The 23746-nt window shown below is 41.4% G+C and overlaps 1 protein-coding gene across 4 annotated transcripts in view; it reads left to right on the top strand.

Annotated features, from left to right (window-relative positions):
* Positions 1–75: 75 nt before the first annotated feature.
* The window catches only part of LOC106570233 (collagen alpha-1(XXII) chain), a 76569-nt gene continuing 52898 nt past the window's right edge, over positions 76–23746 (top strand). For 2 of the 4 annotated variants that reach the window (XM_045694751.1, XM_045694750.1), the window contains exons 1-9: positions 97–353; positions 2705–2848; positions 3118–3684; positions 11539–11619; positions 16616–16727; positions 20036–20159; positions 20651–20926; positions 21410–21490; positions 21731–21850. In XM_045694751.1, the coding sequence (XP_045550707.1) occupies positions 2755–2848; positions 3118–3684; positions 11539–11619; positions 16616–16727; positions 20036–20159; positions 20651–20926; positions 21410–21490; positions 21731–21850 (1455 nt within the window). In that variant the 5' untranslated portion in view covers positions 97–353; positions 2705–2754. Of the gene's footprint in view, positions 354–2704; positions 2849–3117; positions 3685–11538; positions 11620–16615; positions 16728–20035; positions 20160–20650; positions 20927–21409; positions 21491–21730; positions 21851–22560; positions 22606–22728; positions 22792–23746 lie in introns of all 4 variants that reach the window. The other 2 variants (XM_014142332.2, XM_045694749.1) reach the window with 2 other exon arrangements.

Here is a 23746-nt window from a genome sequence, read left to right as displayed (position 1 = left end):
CCATCTCGTCCACTAGCGAAACCCTACACTTTCCCCTTCAGTCAGTCCCTCCCTCCCTCCCTCCTCCCTCCCTCCCTCCCTCCTCCCTCCCTCTCTCTCTCTATCCACCCATCCAAGAGGTTGTAGCAGATGCTCACCTCACTTTGGACTTTTTATCAACACTTGGATTGACATCGCGGTGGATTTTAGGATTACATTTCTTCGCACCTGTAAAGGAAGTCATTTGGGGGATTTACCGTTGGATAGGGGATCGTGCGTTAATGCTGAGCTAAGGAACAAGTGAGAATTGGAGGATAGGAGCCACACAGAGCGAGAGAGAGACGTCCAGTGAAACTAAGTGATCTGCAATCCAGGTAGGAGCAGGCCTTTCCTGCAGTCAAATAACCTATTGGCCTCATGGGTGGAATTGAATTAAGATTTTTTTAATGAACGTATTTTTTTTTTAAACACCGAAAATCCGGTGTTTATATGTCAAACAGTTTGTTATATTTCCGTCTTCTGTGATATAAACTGTAATAATGGGATGCAAACTCAAAATGTAATACATTTAAACTCTGTATCTGACATGTCTTCTTTTATTAAGTCCATAACCATGTGTGTGAGGTGTACACTTTTACTTCAAAATAGATTTGTTTAAGACTCCCAAGAATCACTCTGTGTGACCCTGATTTAGCCCACTGCAGTAAAAATTTTAATCAATCTGTCCCATTAAAATTGTTTTATTTCTGGCTATTTATATTGTTTCTTTGGAGGGTAGTTTTATGCTTTTGTGCATTTAGATTTTGAAGTTTGTGATAAATAGCTTGCGAGAGGAGCTCGGAGGAGCCGTGTGTTGGATGCTCCGTCAGGAGGAGCTGTAGGATCCATGTCCATCTTCATTTCCTTTTCCCCTTTGGACTGGAAAACTCCTGCTGTTTTTTACATCATTTTCTGGATGATGGAAGTCAGGTTTCTGGAATAGACATCTAGATTGTAGTCCCTGGTCTGCCATTGAGAGGGGAGGTGGAAACGCCCCATGCAGGATACAGTCCATAGTTTGTAAGGGGGGAGATCTGGGCTTGGGATTGAGGCTTGGGCCGCTGACTAAGTCACATCCCAATGTTTTTTATCTGTTTATTTTTTTATTATTTCAAAGTATTTCAAAGTCAACATGTTGAAACTTTTTTGAAAGCTTAAGTGATATAGGGAGTATATGTGGTGACAGCAGGGACTGCGGTATTGTCAAAATATTTATCTGATGGGACAAAATTATGCTAAATGCAAAGTAGCAGTACATTATTCCTTAGTTTCATAATTTGATCTCTCAGATGAGCCATTTGTTGAATAGTTATTCAAGATGGAGGCCTATCATATGTATTGCGGGTGGATGAGTGGATAGTTTTTACATGTCTGAAAAGTTTTCCATTCGGCTATATGCATTGAGTGGGCGCTTGAGACATATTTTCATTTTCGTCAGCTTTAAATACACACTAATTACAGCAATTGCAGCCATTTCACTAAGTAGGCATTGAGCTCATTAATAGTGTCAGTAAAACCTAAGAAAGCTCCAGGGCATAAATAGCTCTGTGGTATATCAGATAAAGTAAGCTGCTGCCAAACTAACCAGACTACAGGTTTAACCCAGCATCATGGTCATTGCACAGGGTGTTCACATGTTGACCATGCTGCTGGAGGATAATGGACAATCAAGCAAAGTGTAGGACATCACACAATTGTTAAGTGGCTGTGGGCACTCCCCTATGATGTAACTGTAGAACACAAGACAGGAGAGGATACATCGTATGAGAACAGAACTTAACTTGGTCATGTTCCAAGTTCTTAGTAGGAATCCCATTCACGTTCACGGACACATTTTTTTAAATGGGTTCCACTGTTTCCCTCCATTTCACTAAAACATTCAAATAGCTGTATTCCTGGATTTGATTATCCTGTCATTACTATGCAAGATCTGTATAACACTTAGCGCTGAAGGATAAAGCAACAATAAAGCATTATGAAGGTTCAAGGTTCAAGGAGAACGGTAAGCCATTGCCACATCACCAGACGTCCATACACCAAAGCCACACAGAGCTTTCCCCACACACCACTAGTCTAGCCCTCTGATGACAGTGTAGCATTGGGCCCACAGACTTATTATACAGTATTTGGCTCTGATCTTAGTTCACTGTTGCTAAATCACACAGACACTCTTCCCGTAAGGATGACTTAAAGATATAGAGGAGGTTGATGACAGATGAGAGACAGAACTGTGTAACCTCTCTATGGTGACACAGGAAGTTCTAGCAGAGTTGGTGTGTGTGTTCTAACAGATTCATGATAATACTAGAGCACTGTCACTGATTTCTGTCCAATTCAAAACTCAGGGGACTTTCACTCCCAGTCACTGGGTCAGGTATCAACTGGCCTTCTCTAAAAGCGTCAACTGACTCGTTCCTCGATCTACTTCCAGAAGAGATGCTTCCATTTAGATTCGTTGACTACTACCTCGATGAGTAAATGAGAGTTGAATACGGAATTGTAGCTTTTTGTGAAATCAATATTCCCCAAAGAAAAGCTGTTTATTGGAATCAGAACACATTTAACATGATATTGCATTCCAATATTCAAGGATAATATTGAGGCTTAGGCCCTAGAAACGCTCAGTAGTCTCTCACATCTGTCTGCTTCTTGGTAGTTTGTAATGGTGACCTGTTGATGTCTACAGGTTGGAGACTTTGATGGTGATCACAACCTAAGCTCAAAAGACCAGCTGATATGGAGCTGCGACTGGGATGCAGGGCTTCCCTGGTCCTGGTCATACTGGCCCTGACGCTCTCAGGACTGAGGGTTGATGCTCAGAGCAGGGCAGGTAAGGACATCAGCTGTTAATATCTGGTTCAAAAGTAATTTCTTTTTTTCATATACTTTGAGCCACACTGAGCTTGTCTGGAACCAGTGGAGTAGTCCTGAAAGTAGAAACCCTGCCCACCTGGCACTAGTGTGGCTAGCTCAATCTTCAGTCGTTAGAAAGAAATGAAATACTATTTGAACCAAAGCCTGGTTCTTACTATCTTTATGTACAGTACTGAGAATTCCTCAGGTCTGACTTCTAACATACTACCATTCACTTCCTCTCAGGCTGTAAGAACGTGCATTATGACCTGGTGTTCATCCTGGACACATCATCCAGTGTGGGGAAGGAGAACTTTGAGAAGATCCGCCAGTGGGTCTCCAACCTGGTGGAGTCGTTCGACGTGGGCCCGGACAAGACGCGTGTGGCAGTGGTACGCTACAGTGACCGGCCCACCACAGAGTTCAACCTGGGACGGTACAGCACCATGGACGAGGTGAAGAGGGCCGCCAGGAACATCCGCTACCTGGGAGGGAACACCATGACCGGGGACGCCATCAGCTACACCACCACCAACATCTTCACAGAGCGGGCCGGGGCCCGGCCTGCCGCCAGGGGCATCCAGAAGGTGGCTATTCTCCTGACGGACGGGAGGAGCCAGGATTACGTGTTGGAGCCTTCCAAGGCGGCGGCGAAGGCTGGGGTGAGGATGTTCGCAGTGGGCATCGGGGAGGCTCTGAAGGTGGAGCTGGAAGAGATCGCTGCGGAACCTAAGAACGCTCACGTGTTCCATGTGACAGACTTCAACGCCATCGACAAGATCAGAGGGCGGCTGAGGAGACGGCTCTGTGAAAGTAAGTAACCAGTCCCATAGGCTCTGTGAGAGTAAGTAACCAATCACAGACTGAGAAGGAGGCTCTGTGAGAAGAAGTAACCAATCACAGGCTGAGAAGGAGTCACACAATCACAGGCTGTGAGAGTGGATTATCAGGTGTAGGATTTTTCTTTGACTGCCATTACTCTTTAGTTTGTCAGTTTTGAGAAAACAGATTCCAACAAGATGTCTACATTACATACAGAATCAGGATATCAGAATTGGGTCTTAAATTCAGTTGAAAATGCAGTTATTTCTATCAATCAAAAGCCTCCACCTTCTTACTATCCAATCCGAGACTTTGAACTTTAAAGATAGTTACATCTATATCACTCTGAACTTACACTCCAAAACGAACCCTTTTACACCTCTAACCAAGACTCTAACCCCAAACTCCACCACACACGTTAATTCAATTACAGTACATGAGCCATTTCAATTGGCTTTCCACTCGACTAGGCCTTTCCCCTCGACTAAGACGGTCCGGTCCGTCTTGTACTTCCTTGTCTTTGCCTGGGTGTGACATGATATGTGTGAGGCGTGGGCGTTAAGCAGAGATCGGCTCGTAAATTACAGTTTTTTGAGACCGATACATTTTTGTGGCCACTTGTCCCAGTGACTTGGGTAAGAGGTGTGGAACGCTGGATAGCCTGAATTACTCTAAACTCAATGTCTTCTCCAGGACCCAGCTACACTACTACACATCCTCCGACAGGGAAACGTTCAGTACAAATGTTACAAATGCCATTAAAAATAACAACACGAATATACTGTACTGTATTAAAATGCTCAAACAGTGAGGTGTGTGGTCTGGGATGGCTCTGGGCTGGTGAGGAAAGTGGAGTAGTGAGTATGTATTGTTAAAGTTGACATTTAAAATGGTTAGGGAAGGGTTATGGCTAGGGTAAGGATATGGGTTAAGGTTAGGGTTAGGGCAAAGACAGCACAGTATGGTTTAGAAACTCTGGTTATGGTTTAGGGTAGGGACGTCCCATGGATACCGGATAGCACTAACCTGCCTGAAACCCTGACAGTAAATAAGGAAGATGAAATGACACGGTCACACGGCTGTACCTGACGATTTGGGCCTCGTCACGTGATAAGTGTTGGACCATCATTTCAACATAGCCTGTCTCTGAAATGCCACCCATTGGTCAAAAGTAGTGCACTATGTAGGGAATTGGGTGCCATTTTGGATGTACACATAATCTCATTTACTACTAAAAAGCACAACAGGATAGTACAATACTCAGAGCTGTGTTTAGTGTTAACTCAGAATCACACTGTAATCAGAGCCTCTATTCTTTATTTAAGTCAGACAGGCGTCCTTGTGTAGTGATACTTTAACCACTTGAGTTTGGCAGGATGCTAGGAGATTCCTTTGGAAGCTCTTAACCCTGACCCTTCCCTCTGAGACCACAGATTCCAATGTTAATATACCCACCTTGGAGTCAGCCTATGCATTCCTCTCTAGTCGTAATGGCACATGCTTTCAGACATTCGATCTATTACAATATGGGGATAAGGGTACTCGGAGGTCACTACACAGAACCTCTTTACCTTGGACAACTAGTTAATTCGCCACCCAAAATTGTTCCTTCTGTAATCTCTAGGATCACCATGTTAGTGTATCTAAGAATATAAGTGGGCACCACACAGAGCGGCCCAAGTTATTTTTGCCCTGAAAATTACAGTTCTAAAGTTTCAAGTAGGTCCTAAAGAGCAGTTTATGAATTCCACGTTGTATGTTTTCACCTTTTCATCTAACATTACCACCACCGTTAAACACAGTGCTGGGAGAATATATATATATAAACACAGAAACCTTTTAACTCAACTAAACCTCAGTGAACGAGAAAGGCGTGTTTGCCAAATCAAAGACTATTCAACAGCCATAATTGTACTTATGAGGTAATACAGTTGACTGAATTAGGTACACTCCTTAGTTAGAGCCTGTTTTCAGTTGAATGTTTTTGATTATATTTTTGGGAACCATAGAAGTCCACTAGACAAATTAGGGCTATTATGCTTTTAGATTTGAGCAAAGTGCAATAACGCTGTAGACTACCTAGTCTGGAAACCAAAGGCCTGTAGGAGGTAGCCTTTTTTTGTATTTAATTAAACCAAATGTTTCTATATCATATACAGATGTTTTTAGTTCAACTTAATAATGAACAACAGGCTAAATAAGTCTCATCAACTATCAAAACATATTATTTATTTTTGTTTGGGGCAGGTTGAGTCTGTCAGCAGTTGCTGCCGATATGAAGAATTTGTGTCAATGTAAAATGATGTATAGATGAATCATTGTGTATATTTATGTATATTTGATTTATTAACTTAATAATCAAGAGCCTTAATATCATTCCTTTTTATGTATATGCATTGTTTAGATTTGAAGGTTTGACAACTTTGTAAGCTTACAACTTCCTTATTTTTGAAAATATTGTTTGAATATATATAAGAGCATGGACACCCTTGACCTTGACCTTGCATGACCTTGCAATCCACCTATGACATGACATTTCCATTCTCCGCAGATATCTCTTTCCCAGAGTTAATAAGTGATGGCGCCAAAAAAAAATCGATACAGTTACATATTGGGATATTATTTTTGACAATATATCGCAACATTATGGTGGACAATAGCTAGGTTTCCATCCAATTGCCGATAGATTTTCATACGAACGTTCTAAAATCTGCATAAAAACTATATGCGCATTTCCCCATCAGAAATATGTTTCCATCCAATTGACTTGTTGCAGATAAAAGGCTGTGCGTGATGACGTAGCGCACATAAAAATAACTTTTGCTGTTAAATTCCCATCTACCAAATGAAAAAAAAAAAAGTTAAATGGGTTTCAATCGCATTTCCAACTCTACTGGTGTTTTTGTCATAAAGAATGTTACATAGTGAATGTGCTCTCTCTGGTTTTGGCACGTGCACTGTTGCCAACAGCTCACAGATACAGTGTGGTTATAGCCTACACGATGAGATTATTATGGACAAAAAGAGCAAAATCTTTTTCAATTGTTCTAAATGGCAGCCAAGCCTCGTCCATCATGTCACCAGAATAAGACCCTGGATATTTATTGAAAAGGAGCATCAAGCTCATCTCCTTGCACTTTCACCACCCTGTGAAGTTCATCATCATTTATTTCATCTGTAGTCTAATAAACTGCAAGCTTTCCAGAGTCGTAGTGGGAGGACCACACACACCATCAGCGCGTGACTCTAAGTTTACTTCCATATGATAGTTATTATATCAATATTTGCGCATAAAGATGTTTCCACAGCCATTTTTGTAATAATTAATTTTGTCAACATAAAAATATCCCACCTTGTCTAGCCTATTTTGTTTTGTCAACATTTGGAATGTTTACCGACCAATTTTCTGTTTCCATCAGCCTGTCTTTACATTTTTTATCCGACATGTACTGTACTTCACTCTCATAAAAAGGTTGGATGGAAATCTGGTTAGTATCGTAATATTATTTACGTGCTATTCGGCTGTACCTGCACCAAAACTTCAGTATTTTCCTTTCATAGCTTGTTCTCCATCTTTTAAAAAAATGGTGAGACAATTTGTTTTCAGCACTTTTACTTCTATGACTGATCAAAACTTGTTTTGTCATGGCTCTCTCTTGTCCCTCAGCAACAGACATACAGTGTGGTGAACCCCACAATGCAGATTCAGCTCAACTTGATTAAGACATGCTGCTTTTGCATTGTATATTACTGCTGGTGTATGAGACCTATGAGATACCACTGGGCCAAAAAAATGTAAGGGCTCTGCCCTGCATTGCTTCCATTTTAACTCTGAGGTGGATCTTTAAATTATAGCTGTTGGGCCACAAGCAGAGGGAGTGGCTAGCTCTGCAGTGAGCACAGTGTCAGACCTTCAGTTATGGCTGAATCTTAAAACACAGTGACGCACGGCTGTCCTTTCAAAGCTAGCATTGTAATTGTTGGCCACAATCGCTATATAGTATTACTCCAACCATCTCTTTACAAACTGAATTAAAGACATCCTATAACCACCAGCAAAGCCTATTTGGTTTACATGTTCGGAAATGCTTAAATAAAGGAAAACTCAATACCAAAACTATATTTTGGTATTTGTTTCGTTAGTCAGTTGTTAATATAGTCCCAAAATGTTTTGCATTTCAGCAATCAAGTTTTCAAGACATGCAACTTTCACAATATAGCATCTTATGATGCAAAATGCATCATACTGTCTATATTTCTGTATTTCTATATATATATACAGTACCCGTGAGAAAATAGTAAAAATAAAGAAAAACCCTAGAATGAGTAGGTGTGTATATACAGTACCAGTCAAAAGTTTGGACACACCTACTCATTCCAGGGTTTTTCTTTATTTTTTCTTTCTTATTCTTTTATTATATATATATATATCTTGAAAACTTGATTGCTGACATCTAAAACATTTTGGGACTATATCAGCAATGGACTAATGAAACAAATACCGAAAGATAGTTTCGGGGTGGACATTTCCTTTAAAATAAAAGTTTAAAAGTAAAAAGTAAAAAAAAAAATCACAAGTAAACTGAACAAGTAAGGATACACAAACTAACAATCAAACAACATAAAACACATCACAGAGATAGAGACCACATCAAATGTAGAAATGATTGGTTGCTTATTTCCTTTTCTGCCACAGTAAACTTATTATGGCAGCCAGGCACGAACACTGTGACACACTGTAGGGATAAAGGGATAAACTGTCTACCTGAATTTTCACAGGCCATTATACACTTGACTCTGCAGTTAGAAAGAACAAGGCATGTCAAGAGACGGAGCCATCCCGTCCATAGTAAAGTTAAAGCCTCCTTAACTCAACAAAGTCCTTTTTATATCCGCAATTAAAGAAAATGACAGGGTCTGATAGTGCATGATCATCAGAGACACAATCTGCTCCGCGGTTTGGGTTTCTGCCTGCTTTACACACACACAAGTTCACATGCACCACACACACGCATGCACACATACACACACATACACACACACACACACACACTTGAGATTAACAATACATTTGGTTATGTGCCGTTAATTCCTCTCATGCCAACTTATCATAGCATCACAGTTCAAAGGCAATAATGTGAGTTAAAACTAAATTCCTCTAGTCTTAATACAACTATGTTGAGGAATTTCAATAATTTCACATTCAGCACCTTTTAGTGTCAGTGTGTCTGCTCTCCTTTCAGTCGTCCTAGCTGACAACTATTTCAGAGATTTTACTAATAGAGATCAATGGAATGAGAATTGGTGTCTCTAACATGCCTGTTTTTGCACATGAACATCCTACAACAAACCATGCAGCATTCCAGGAAAGTAGAGTGAGATGGGCAAAGAAATGTACAGTACATTTACAGTATACCCCCTCTCCAACCAGAGGAGGCTGGTGGGAAGAGCTATAGGAGGCTGGGCTCATTGTAATGGCTGGAATGGATTATATGGAATGGAGTCAAACATGTGGTTTCATATGTTTGATATGGTTACACGTATTCTGTTCAAGACATTACAATGAGCCCGTCCTCCTATAGCTCCTCCCACCAGCCTCCACTGTCTCCAACTGAGCCACTAGCTTCCATCCCAGTTTGAACATCATACAAAGGACCCCATCCCATTGTGTCAGCAGCATTGATACCTGTTACCTCAGCAACAACACAGAGACAAGTCAGGATGGGATCTTACCTCCTACAAATAAAAAATACTTCTCTGCCAATGTAAACTAACCCTGAGTGGGGCTGTTGCCTTTCCTATCTGTCACCACTGGCATCACTTGGCCATCCCAGGCCTGTGAGGTATGTATGTGTGTGTGAGTCTAAAATTGTCACTGCTGGGAATGGTGCATGCCTCGCTCCAGTGGCTTGCGAAAGTATTCACCCCCTTGGCATTTTTCCTATTTTGTTGCCTGGAATTAAAATATATTTTTGGGGGGAGTTTTATCATTTGATTTACACAACATGCCTACCACTTTGAAGATACAAAATATGTTTAATTGTGAAATAAACAAGAAGTAAGACAAAAAAATGAAAACTTGAACATGCATAACTATTCACCCCCCCCCTCCTCCCAAAGTGAATACTTTGTAGAGCCACCTTTTGCAGCAATTACAGCTGCAAGTCTCTTGGGGTATGTCTCTACAAGCTTGGCACATCTAGCCACTGGGATTTTTGCCCATTTTTCAAGGCAAAACTGCTCCAGCTCTTTCAAGTTGGATGGGTTCTGCTGGTGTACAGCAATATTTAAGTCATACCACAGATTCTCAATTGGATTGAGGTCTGGGCTTTGACTAGGCCATTCCAAGACATTTAAATGTTTCCCCTTAAACCACTCGAGTGTTGCTTTAGCAGTATTCTTAGGGTCATTGTCCTGATGGAAGGCGAACCTCCGTCACAGTCTCAAATCTCTGGAAGACTGAAACAGGTTTCCCTCAAGAATTTCCCTGTATTTAGCACCAGCCATCATCATCCTTCAATTCTGACCAGTTTCCCAGTCCCTGCCAATGAAAAACATCCCCACAGCATGATGCAGCCACCATCATACTTCACTATGGGGATGGTATTCTCGGGGTGATGAGAGGTGTTGGGTTTGCGCCAGACATAGCATTTTCCTTGATGGCCAAAAAGCTCAATTTTTGTCTCATCTGACCAGAGTACCTTCTTCCATATGTTTGGGGAGTCTCCCACATACCTTTATGCTTATTTTCTTCTTCAAGCAATGGCTTTTGTCTGGCCACTCTTCCGTATAGCCCAGCTCTGTGGAGTGTACGGCTTAAAGTGGTCCCATGGACAGATACTCCAAACTCTGGTGTGGAGCTTTGCAGCTCCTTCAGGGTTATCTTTGGTCTCTTTGTTGCCTCTCTGATTAATGCCCTCCTTGCCTGGTCTGTGAGTTTTGGTGGGCGGCCCTCTTTTGGCAGGTTTGTTGTGGTGCCATATTCTTTCAATTTTTTTAATAATGGATTTAATGGTGCTCCATGGGATGTTCAAAGTTTCTGATATTTTTTTATAACCCAACCCTGATCTGTACTTCTCCACAACTGTCCCTGACCTGTTTGGAGAGCTCCTTGGTCTTCATGGTGCCGCTTGCTTGGTGCTGCCCCTTGCTTAGTGGTGTTGCAGACTCTGGGGCCTATCAGAACAGGTGTATATATACTGAGATCATGTGACAGATCATGTGACTCTTAGATTGCACACAAGTGGACTTTATTTAACTAATTATGTGACTTCTGAAGGTAATTGGTTGCATAGATATACATGTACCACTTTTCCGTGTTTTATTTATTATAATTTTTTTTAAACAAATACTTTTTTAAATTTCACTTCGCCAATTTAGACTATTTTGTGTATGTCTATTACATGAAATCCAAATAAAAATCAGTTTAAATTACAGGTTGTAATGCAACAGAATAGGAAAAATGCCAAGGGGTATGAATACTTTTGCAAGGCACTGTACTCCTACTGGAGTATCTACCGATAGTTTCAATGAAGGATCCCGTTTCAGTGGGACACACCCTTCATAACTCCGATCATCTAGTTAAAACTAATGATTCTATTGAATGAAAACGATGTAGCTAGGTTTCTAGGATAAGTCAAAGATTGTATTCTGTATAAGATTTATTTTATTATTTCACACTGTGAACATTGATTTGTTGACTACGTGAATCCAAGTGTGCATTCTTGCAGCTTAAGACAAATGACAAAGTGTTAACTTGAATTACTGTATATGGAAGGCGTAAACTGATCAAAATAAGATTCTCTCTTACTCCAATATAATTCTGCTCTTCTGCTTTCTCCTCAGACGTGCTGTGCCCCAATATGAAGGTCCAACCAGACCGCTTCAAGCCCAACAGTACCAGCTATGGCTTGGAGGAAGTTCCAGGTAAAAACTGTTGTTTTTTTCTCCCCTTTTCACTGATAAACTTTTCTGAAAAGTTAAAATGCATTGTATCTAAAATGTAGCGAAAATGCCATGTATCTTTCGTCTGACTGCAAGTATCATTGGATCTATGCAATCATGGTGAATGACAACGTCTGAAAATACACAAATACCCGTTTTTCATGAACATTTGTACTAAGACCAGATGGTAAATGAATTGCTAAATTACTTTCTCTAACCTCTCCTCTATCACTTCAGACCTTCCTTCGAGAACATGAAGGAAAAAGTATTTGAACCTAGCCAAAACACAGCTATTCATTTATCCATTTGCTGGAACTAGTTTCCCGTTGTTATAATGTTACAAAAAGTATCAAAGCTTGTACATGTAGCAGCCTACTCCCTAGTGTTGAACCATAGACTTTCCATCCAACTACAAGAGAAGGTGGGACGTTTTGCTAAATGGACACAGACTATATTACAATCTATGACAACTTAAAATGAATTATTATGGTTTAGTTCTGTATTTGCTGGTTATATTAAGGGACCTTAGTAGGTTCAGGTTGTTCTTGTGGTCTCTATTTTCAGTGGCTGAGTATTTACCAGTATTTATATAAAAAAAAGAGTTTCTGAGAAATGTGGAGCAGTATTGCTTAACCAGATAGGTAGGATGTTGTCTTACAGTCTAAAGGGATTGGAGTTCCTGTCTACTGTATGCCTCCCACTCACATTCATCATGCTAAGCGGAAAAACAGACATGGACCAGGAGGGATGTCTGACTCCTGCTACAGCCTCTTTACCTGGGGAGAGGAAACTGTCAAACCTAGTGTGAAACGCGTAAAATATCATGAAAGCCGATCAGAAAACAAGTATTGGAGTAATGGCACTGAGATATCTGATCTTAGAGAACATCAAGCAGTGAGAAATGTTAGATTTGCAGGCTGTTCAAAATGATAATTTGCTTCGTAACCTAGCGTGTCAAAGCAGTGTGAATAATTGCAATAACATACTTCAGAGTTTTACTGCTTAATTCTTTTTTCCTTTACTTCTCCTGAGTGCATGACTACATGCTTGGTGTTAGGACTATCACAGATTTAGGGTCAACTGCTGCAACCTAAATCTTTTCACTCAAAAGTCAAGGTTTACCAGCATGTAGTGCAAAAGGCAGAGGAGGCCAATCTCATCTAGCCAAGCAGAAACATCCAATTCAAATATTGAACTAATAATAGTTTTCAAATAAGACTGATTAGCTAAATGAGGTGTTACTGCATGGCTGGAACAAAAGCCTGCACACAAGCCCTTAGCGGATAAGACCCCTGGGGGAGTACTCTAGGGCATTCGGGGACTGAGTCCTAACTCAGTCATGTGGAGCTACACATTGAAACAGCTTTTCAGCCAAGTTCAGGAAAACCCTATCTGGGGAAGAACAGAGGTTTAACAACGTGGGTTGTAAACCTGTCTGAGAAGCTGAGGCCTTCTGGCAGAGCTGCTGTTTGTTCCTGGTGTTTGAAATGACAGTTCCTCCGGGGGTTTCCACTGACTAGACTGGATACATCACATCCTGTAGTAGACAACACCAGTGCTAATTATGTGGCTGGACCTTTACTATAAACTGCAATATAAAGAGGAAGAAATATGGATAAATCACTAGAACTATGCAGCCAAAGTTGTTTGAAGATGCTTCACATTCACAACTACAATACATGTGTTGTTATAAAGTCCCTTTGGATAAAAGTGTCTCTTAAATGGCAAGTACCGTAAATTCCGGACTATAAGCCGCAACTTTTTTCCCAGGCTTTGAACCTCGCGGCTTAAACAATGACGCGGCTAATATATTGATTTTTCCCGCTTTCTGGGACGTGCTCAGTTTTTTTGGCGGCATGAAGCTTTCATTAGACCAATGAAATTGCCGAACGGGTTAAGGTCAAACAATGTTTCTGTTTACTGTTTAGATTAAATCGAGCGCTCTCAAACTTCCCATCATTCTGATTATGGTAGTCATTTTGTCACCCTCATCATGCCAAAGACATGGAGAAATGCATATGATGCAGCTTTCAAGTTGAAGGCGATTGATCTGGCTGTTGGAAAAGGAAATAGAGCTGCTGCACGGGAGCTTGGTCTTAATGAGTCGATGATAAGACGTTGGAAACAGCAGCGTGAGGAATTGACTCAGTGCAAAAAGACAACTAAAGCTTACTGCTCATTTTTTATTTTTTGTTACAAGCCGTGTTCCGTTAAAGCCTATTTATTTTTGTTACAAGCCGTGTTTCGTTAAACCCTATTTATTTTTGTTACAAGCCGTGTTTCGTTAAAGCCTGTGTAAAGTTCATTTGTTTCAATGTACCGGTAGGCACCTGCGGCTTATAGACATGTGCGGCTTATTTATGTTCAAAATAAAAAATACATTTAAATTCAGTGGGTGCGGCTTATATTCAGGTGCGCTTAATAGTCCGGAAATTACGGTATGTTTTATTTCATACACAGTATATTACATTTAGCTGAATTGTTCAGGCAGATCTCAGTGTGGTCTTGATTGATTGGCAGATATGGGTTAATCCACACACACACGCACACACACACACACACACACACACACACACACACACACACACACACACACACACACACACACACACACACACACACACACACACACACACACACACACACACACACACACACACACACACCACTGTATTTGTGGCTTTTCTGTTGGAGCTTAAACTAAGTGGAGCCACAGCCTTATTCTGGCCTCACTAGATATCAGGCTTTAGGTTTGTCTGTTTAATAGATGTACTGCCAGAGGACATTAAACTCCACTTGTTAAAAGGCAGATGTCTTAAATACGCTCCTATTTGCAATTATGTCATTGGTGCTCCAATGGAACAGCTGCGTGTGTGTGTGTGTGTGTGCGGTTTCCAGGGTTAGCCACCCACCATATTAATGTGGTTTGGAGAGGACACACCCTTTTCAAGTCACTATGGCAATGCTAGCAGGGCCCAAGAACCAGGGGCAGGGAGTTTACTAATGCTGCCTGCTATCCATCTGATCTCAGTACTGCAGCCCATGGTCCTGTTGTTCTGTAAATACAGTCTGGCATAATTCACCATAAAAGTGGGTCACATTGCATTTGCACTGTTTGTTTGACTTAGGACCAGCTTGAATAACCTGCTGTTTCATCCTATGAATGCAGATATCATTCATAAGTTATAGTCTAGTCTAGACGGCAGTTTGCTATGAATGCTACAGAGAATCACTCTTGAGAGAGTTTTAATCAGGCTACAGTACACGTTTTCTCAGCTAGATTTGAATCACATTTCCCATATGGACATGATTCAGAAGAAATATGCCTTGTGAATGTCAGTATGTGATACTTAACATTGTTCAGGGGGCAGTTAAGTTCCATTATGAAGGCGGTAGTGTGGGAGTGCTACTGAAGCGTACAGGCAGGTGGCAAAGCACACAGGCTGCAGATACACCATCAGCAACAAACAAACAAATGACCTTAAAACATACAGGTGCCCCAATAGCCCTGTCATAGCATGCTGTTGGATAACTGTCCAAGGGACCCCATAACCCATCAACTGTCTGAGACAATAAACATTCCTCTGACCTGCTGCATCTATCTACTTCGTCTCACAGCAAGGAAGTGCCAAATACTCAGACAGTCAGACAGACAGGTCTAATGGTCTGTGGGGTTAGCTGCCCCGCCCCACCCCGCCTAGACAATTATGGTAGGGGAAACACTTTGAGATCAGATGTAATCTGGGTGGGTCATGGTCAAGGAGGTACCCAACTACCCATAATCTAGCTGTGAGGTTTTTTATAGCTCTGTTTTCTCTTCTGTCATCGTGCTGCACTGTGGAAATACTCTCCGTGCTCTGTGCACTCCTTGAGTCCGGTGGCTTTATGGACGAGTCGGGCTGTAGCACAGACCTGTAATTTGGATTGGCAGAGGATGCTGTATAATCATCATCCTCCAAAAAGTTATTCTGAACAGCCAGAGACGGCCAATGGGTCGACCTGGCTCTGTGGGGAACGCTAAATGAGTGCAGTGACTGGGAAAGAGAAAGACACAATGCATTCTTTTGATCCGGACAGATGGTAACATCTGAGCGCTGGGCTAGGCTGCCGTGATCGTTGGTTCATAATTTCACACAGTGGGGATATCATGGTCGACAGTCTATGGTTCTATGGTTCTCTGCTGACTCTTCTCAGTATTTATTCACCATGTTGGGTCAACCATTGTCTATCTCTCAACACTCAGATGTAAATGAGTTAGGCATACTGAGTGACTAAAAGGGTTCCTCTCGCTCTGATTGGTGATAGCACCAGTCAATCTCGCCACTTGTTCAATAGGATTGCTGAATGGTAGAAGACCCTACGTCTAAACCAGTCTGGGAAGTCAAATGGCTACTCTAGCAGTCAATTAGTGGGTAAGAGGATTTCCTTCTGTCTGTAACTTTTATTTTCTCAGGGGCCTCTCGAGTGGCGCAGCGGTCTAAGGCACTGCATTTCAGTGCTAGAGTTGTCCCTACAGATCGGGTTCGATCCCGAGCTGTGTCGCAGCCAGCCGTGACCTGGAGACCCATGAGGCAGCCCACAATTGGCTCAGCGTCGCCCGGGTTAGGGGAGGGTTGGGATGTCCTTGTCCCATTGTGTTCTAGCGACTCCTTGTGGCTCTCTCTCTCTCTGCTCTCTCTCTCTCAACCCCCCCAAATTGAACTGTATCAATCTGACTAGCTGGTAAGGATATATATATATATATGTTGTGAGAAACGGTATACAGTAAATATCATTGATCTACTTGGGTATCTGTCTGTCAGGCATCTTCAACCTATAGCTCTTTTTGATGGGTTCCAGTGAGTTGATCTGGCCTTATCGTGATCAGTGCTCCCTCTGTTGGTGATCAGAAGAAAGTTCTACAAACCACTTCAATTGTTTGATTTACTCAGCTACAACTCTAGGCTAATCCTGTTATTTTCTATCCCGTCTGTTGCAGGGTTCGACCTGATGGAATACTTCAAGGTGGAAAACATACTGGGACCAAGGTTTGATGAGGGCCAGAGCTCCTATGTTCGACTTGGGACCATGCCTATTGTACAACAGACAGAGTGAGTGAACAATTCTTTATTTGCTTTGACAAGTAGGGCTACATTTAATTCCCAGGCTGCGACTTACATTGATTGATTGAGTTGAGTTGCTGACAGGTCTTCCATCACAATCTTCCTATCCTAATACAAAGTGAAGACACATTTCAGCTGTTGGAGGGCAGTGGAAGTCTATAAAAAAACACTTCTTTATTGATAACACCAACACGTTTCTACCTTTAGGTTTACACAGGCAGCCCAATTCTGATCTTTTTTTCTACTAATTGGTCTTTTTACCAATCAGATCAGCTCTTTGACGATATCAGAATTTGGCTGCTTGTGTAAACGCTTTTATAGGCTACATTTGAAAATGGCCTCCAATGGGTTCAGGGGTTATGATACTGATGGTTTTTATGGCTGTGGCTAGCAGCATACCTTCATTTATTTGCCGCTTCGGGGATAACATTGCATTTAAACATAACACGTTGGGGGTGATGAAACAACAGAGCCCAATTCATATTCAATGGAGGGAAGTGAAGTGGGTGGGGGACCATTGGGGAAAGCTGAACTTTATGCAAATACTCGATAGCAGTCGATACATCGATAGCAGTCAATATTAATCGTCACCTTATTTTCAGTCTCATAATGAAAGTTGTAAATTCTTGGTTATCTTCACGAACCCTGGCTAACAAGTTGAATCAGCAATACAAAATTGGGTTTAATTATTTATTTACTAAATACCTAACGAATCACACAGAATTACATATACACAGAATACAAATTATGTCATACAGAAAACGGCCCTGGTGGACGGAGCCGACATGGCGGCTTGTTACACAAAGAAAGGGGGTTGGGCTTGAATGAAAGAGCGGGAAGACTGAGGAACAAAGAAACAGCTATGCTATCGTAAATACAGTATCTTATGCATTCTAAATTACCGCCCATTTGGAAAAGGAAAATGCAATTTACTCTGAGCTGCGCTTCGGTAGGTTGGTCGTAGATGCTGGTCAACAGAGATCTTCCGGTCCTCGGAAGAATGTCTCTGGTGGTAAATTGGATACGTTGTGTTATCTTCGTTGTGTGTTAGACTGGATCCGTCGTCCGTCCTTTCCTAGCCCACGTCTACAGCGGCCGCTGCTAACTCAACGGCTAGGAAGTATCACTTCTGTAGTGAATAAGCGTTCAAAGTTCATACCATTCACAACCAAAGCTCACGCTGAAGTTGGCTTAGTTCTGTACTTGACATGTGTGTCCTTTTAACGCAGAGGCTGCAGACCTCACGTAGTGGAACTGTGTCATTGTCTTATATAGTGGGGAGGGGAGGAGGATGTGTTTCATCGTTTATAACCCCAATCTCTTCACAGAGGCGGGCCACTGATCAAGCAGGGCACTTTCCTTATGAAAACCCAATTCTCTCAATTGGAAGCTAAAATTACATTTAATCTCCTAACAAACAATTTCAACATCAAACATTTCAATTGCATAACAATTCCATGTGACTCTGATAACTAGAGGGTGTATACTTTCTCAGGTACAGTGTATGTCGTCCTGTCATCAGTCATAATGTCTCAGATGACAACCGAACTGACATCCATACTCATTAAGTTCCAAAGCATATTTACAACTGGTTTTATTACCGAAATATGGTTCCTTTTCCCCATTTGTTTGATGTTCCCAGACTCTCTATATTTAACAAAGGCTATTCAACAGTCCTTCAGTAGGGTCAGAGAGAGAGGGGAAGGGGGAAAGGTATTTATGGGGGGGGTCATAAACCTTACCCACAGGCCAACCTCATGACAACATGTAGATCTACATATATACACCGAACAGATATACTGTAGTAAGAATGACATGTAGGCCTACATATATACACCAAACACATATAGTAAGAATGACATGTAGGCCTACATATATACACCAAACAGATATAGTAAGAATGACATGTAGACCTACATATATACACCAAACAGATATACTGTAGTAAGAATGACATGTAGGCCTACATATATACACCAAACATATATACTGTAGTAAGAATGACATGTAGGCCTACATATATACACCAAACATATATACTGTAGTAAGAATGACATGTAGGCCTACATATATACACCAAACACATATAGTAAGAATGACATGTAGGCCTACATATATACACCAAACAGATATAGTAAGAATGACATGTAGACCTACATATGTACACCAAACAGATATACTGTAGTGAGAATGACATGTAGGTCTACATATATACACCAAACAGATATACTGTAGTAAGAATGACATGTATGCCTACATATATACACCAAACATATATACTGTAGTAAGAATGACATGTAGGCCTACATATATACACCAAACACATATAGTAAGAATGACATGTAGGCCTACATATATACACCAAACAGATATAGTAAGAATGACATGTAGACCTACATATGTACACCAAACAGATATACTGTAGTGAGAATGACATGTAGGTCTACATATATACACCAAACAGATATACTGTAGTAAGAATGACATGTAGGCCTACATATATACACCAAACATATATACTGTAGTAAGAATGACATGTAGGCCTACATATATACACCAAACATATATACTGTAGTAAGAATGACATGTAGGCCTACATATATAAACCAAACATATATAGTGTAGTAAGAATGACATGTAGGCCTACATATATACACCAAACATATATACTGTAGTAAGAATGACATGTAGGTCTACATATATACACCAAACAGATATAATGTAGTAGGAATGCCATGTAGGTCTACATATATACACCAAACAGATATACTGTAGTAAGAATGACATGTAGACCTACATATATACACCAAACAGATATACTGTAGTAAGAATGACATGTAGGTCTACATATATACACCAAACAGATATACTGTAGTAAGAATGACATGTAGGCCTACATATATACACCAAACATATATACTGTAGTACGAATGACATGTAGGCCTACATATATACACCAAACATATATACTGTAGTAAGAATGGCATGTAGGTCTACATATATACACCAAACAGATATACTGTAGTAAGAATGACATGTAGATCTACATATATACACCAAACAGATATACTGTAGTAAGAATGACATGTAGGCCTACATATATACACCAAACATATATACTGTAGTAAGAATGACATGTAGGTCTACATATATACACCAAACAGATATACTGTAGTAAGAATGACATGTAGGTCTACATATATACACCAAACAGTCAACAATCCAGTGATAATGCATTCATGTAGCGTGGATGAGGTGATTGATTGGCAACCGTCTGTGTTGTTGATGTTTTCCAGAGACGTGTTCCCTCAAGGTCTGCCAGATGAATATGCTTTTGTGACAACTTTCAAGTTCAGGAAGACCTCGAGACGAGAGGACTGGTACCTCTGGCAGATCTTTGACAAGTATGGAATTCCACAGGTGGGTTATCATAGTGCTGTGTGTGTGTGTGCATCAACATATTCCATGCTGAGTCTATTTGATTGCCAGTTGCTGGGCTGGCATGCAGACCGAGAGGCATGATCATTATTTTCCTGATAATTTGTACCATTGAATATCAGAGAACATGTTATATTTGCCCAGGGGCGCAACTTTGGTTTTCAAATTGGGGGGGACATATGAATCTATTTTTTTTTAATGCAGTCAGATAAACACTCCAAACAGCCTACCAGACTGCTTGGAGGCATCTGTATGGTCCTAAAGCACACCGTCCCTCATTTTGTATCACATTCCAATGATAAAACTGGGGGGGGGACAAAAATGCAATTTCAGAATGTGGGAGGGACATGTCCCCTCCGTCCCCAGTGAATGTCGCGTCCCTGTATTTGCCTATCACATGCATTTGAGAAACCTTTCATTATTAACACATTCAACTTTATTCACTTGATCCTTCCTCCATCGATCCTACCCAGGTGTCTATCCGTCTGGACGGTGAGAACAAGGCAGTGGAATACAACGCAGTGGGGCTGACCAAAGACGCAGTGAGAGCTGTGTTCAAGAATGAAGAGGTGGACAACCTGTTCGACAGGAACTGGCACAAGATCGCCCTGAGCGTCGAGGCCAAGGCGGTGTCTCTGTACCTGGACTGTAAACTCATCCAGACCCTGCCCATCGGGGACAGGGAGGACATTGATATCCACGGGAAGACTGTGATCGGGAAGAGGCTGTACGACAGCGTGCCCATTGATGTGAGAGCTGGGTGTTAGTATAAGGGATGAGCTTAAGAGCAGTGGGAAGGTCAGGGGAATGGAAGTATGCTACCGTATGGGGTGGAACAACATGGTGGATTAAGGAAATACTCTTTATATTGTATTTCTAGACTACAGATGTGTGATTTTAATTTCATCACTCTTTTGTTGCTGAGAATTTCTTGCACAGCAGGAAATGTAAACTTGTAGTGTATTTAAGGTTTAAAAAGGGTCCTAAAGTTTGTAATTTCCACTTTGAAATGTCAGACTTGATTTGCCCTAACGAAAAATGTATCAACCCCTACAAAAAATGTCCATAAATTATAATCCACATAATAATTGTGGCTGCAGGACTATTTTCCTACTGTAGAAAACTGGCTCAAATTAAGATCCTACATCTGTAGTGTGCATCTTGTGATTCTGTGTTCATTTACGTAATTGTAGTGTACGTTTAGCTTACTTTGTGACTTTCTGTCCCTGCAGTTTGACCTCCAGAGGATGATGATCTACTGTGACTCCAAACACGCTGAGCTGGAGACCTGCTGCGATCTGCCCACCGGGCCAGTGAGTCAGACAGTCAGACAGACTGTCAGCCATGATTTTCATACTCACCTTACAGTGGTAGCCCACTCCAGTTAGTCAACCAATCATCTGTCACTGTGGTGGGCCTGGGCCACTCTGCTGGACAGAATGCCTATCATACCTCACTGCTTCCTGAGGGACATCTTTCCTTTTCCTCCTTGTCTCTGTCCTGCCCAGTTACCTGGCTCACCTTCAGACGGTAACACTGTTTTTTAATTCCAGTGCCCCAAGATGGTGGTGACGGAGGCCCCTCCCATAGAGATTCCCACCCCCACCCCTGCAAGCGATGAGCAGCAGAGAGGACCCCAGGCGGTCAACTGCTCATGTCCCGCTGGAGAGAGGGTAAGATCTATTATAAACTGGGAGGTTAAAAACCTGAATGCTGATTGGCTGAAAGCCGTGGTATATGAGACCGTATATCACGGGTATGACAAAACATTTATTTTTACTGTTCTAATTATATTGGTAACCAGTTTTTCAATAGCAATAAGGCACCTTGTGCCTAACAACAGCCATGGTATATTGGCCATATACCACACCCCCTCCTGCCTTATCACTTTATTATAGGTCATAGCTCCTCTATATCAATGGTCACGTGTTTTACGGTTTCCAAAGATCTGTTTATTTAAAGGGATAGTTAGGGATTTTGGCAATGAGGCCCTGTATCCACTTCCCCAGAGTCAGATGAACTCGTGGATACCATTTTATGTCTCTGCGTGCAGTTTGAAGGAAGTTGTTAACCAGTGCTAGTGCCTATTGCTAACTAGCATAAGGACTGGAAGTCTATGGTATCTGCTAGCAGATACCCTTAGACTTGCAGTCATTGCACTAACCCTAGTTAGCATGGCTCGCAAAACTACCGCTAACTTCCTTTATACTGGACACAGAGACATAAAAATGCTTTTCATCTGACTCAAGGAAAGTTAATAAAGGGCCTCATTGCCGAAATTCCGAAGTATCCCTTTAATGTTTTACTCACTTGCAAAAGAGATCTTATTTTCAATGTGACTACCTGATGCAATAATGGATCAATAAATGTTCCTTCCTCACAGGGAGAGATCGGTGTACCTGGCGTTGCCGGGCCCAAGGGTGAAAAGGTCATCTAACACTCTTCCTAAGCCATATCTCATGTGTGATACAACAATATTCCTATTTCCTGGATCCATTTCTCTGGGCTCGTTCTTGTGCTCTGTCATAATGTCAAATGCCTACTCTTACAGGGTGATACTGGTGATCTGGGAGCGGTTGGACCTTCTGGCCTCAAGGGAGCCAAAGGAGAAACTGTATGAAAACATTACCGTGACAATGTCAAACATACTGTTCCATTTACTTATCTGCTATCTTAATTTGACCCTGTTTCTCACAGTAGGAAAATAATCCTGCAGCAACAGGAAATGTGAATTATTATCGGGATTCAATTAATGGACATTTTTGTAGGCGTTGATTCGTTAGGGCAAATCAAGTCTGACATTTTAAAGTGGAAATTACAAACTTCAGAACAATGGCATGTATTTCTGGATGCCAAGGAAAGCCGTAAGAAGCTGAATGTATCTCACAGGAGAAATTAGCAGAGTGAACATGTAGGCGACCTATCGGATGCTGTCTGATCCAAACGAGTGTGACATTGTTGCAGCCCGTAGCATTGAATGAAAGGGAAGCCAGCAAGTATTTGGCCTCCCTTGACAAAAAAAAGTATAAAAATTGTGCCAATCAGCATTGAGCTAAACTGAGCGTGCTCAACTGTGAATGGTCCTGGCACACCACAAAAATGTGTCAAGGGAAGGAGGCATCGATTTGGCATTGAGAGCATAACGTACGTCATTGACAGAAACAACTTGAATTGTTGCATCTCGTTGTGTTGTCCTCTGGTCGCTAGCTAGCTAGCTAGCTAAAATTGCCCCTTTCGTAAATTAGCCATGGATGGAGATAGGGATTTGGACTTGTGGTTTTACTTAATTCTCTGTACTGGCCAATGATTATAATGGTGATTCTGATCCAATCATAAATTCATACATTGGGCCCCTGGCCTGAGAGGATGGAAGTTCAATATGTAGCTAGATGTAGTAGGCTAATGTTAACTAGCTAAAGTTGCCCATGAATGAAAGTTAGGCCAGCGAGCAAGCTTTTTAGCCAGGTAGCCTAGGACAACAAAAAATAAAAGCGTGTACTCTATGACAGTGATAGACCGTTTCGTCAAAATGAAGGAAAGGAGGATGGCATTGGCTTTTCTCTACAAGT

This window comes from Salmo salar, chromosome ssa14 (genome assembly GCF_905237065.1).
Source record: "Salmo salar chromosome ssa14, Ssal_v3.1, whole genome shotgun sequence".
Classification (NCBI taxonomy): domain Eukaryota; kingdom Metazoa; phylum Chordata; class Actinopteri; order Salmoniformes; family Salmonidae; genus Salmo; species Salmo salar.
Note: the sequence above shows the minus strand (reverse complement) of the source record. Positions and strands in the feature narration are given on the sequence as shown.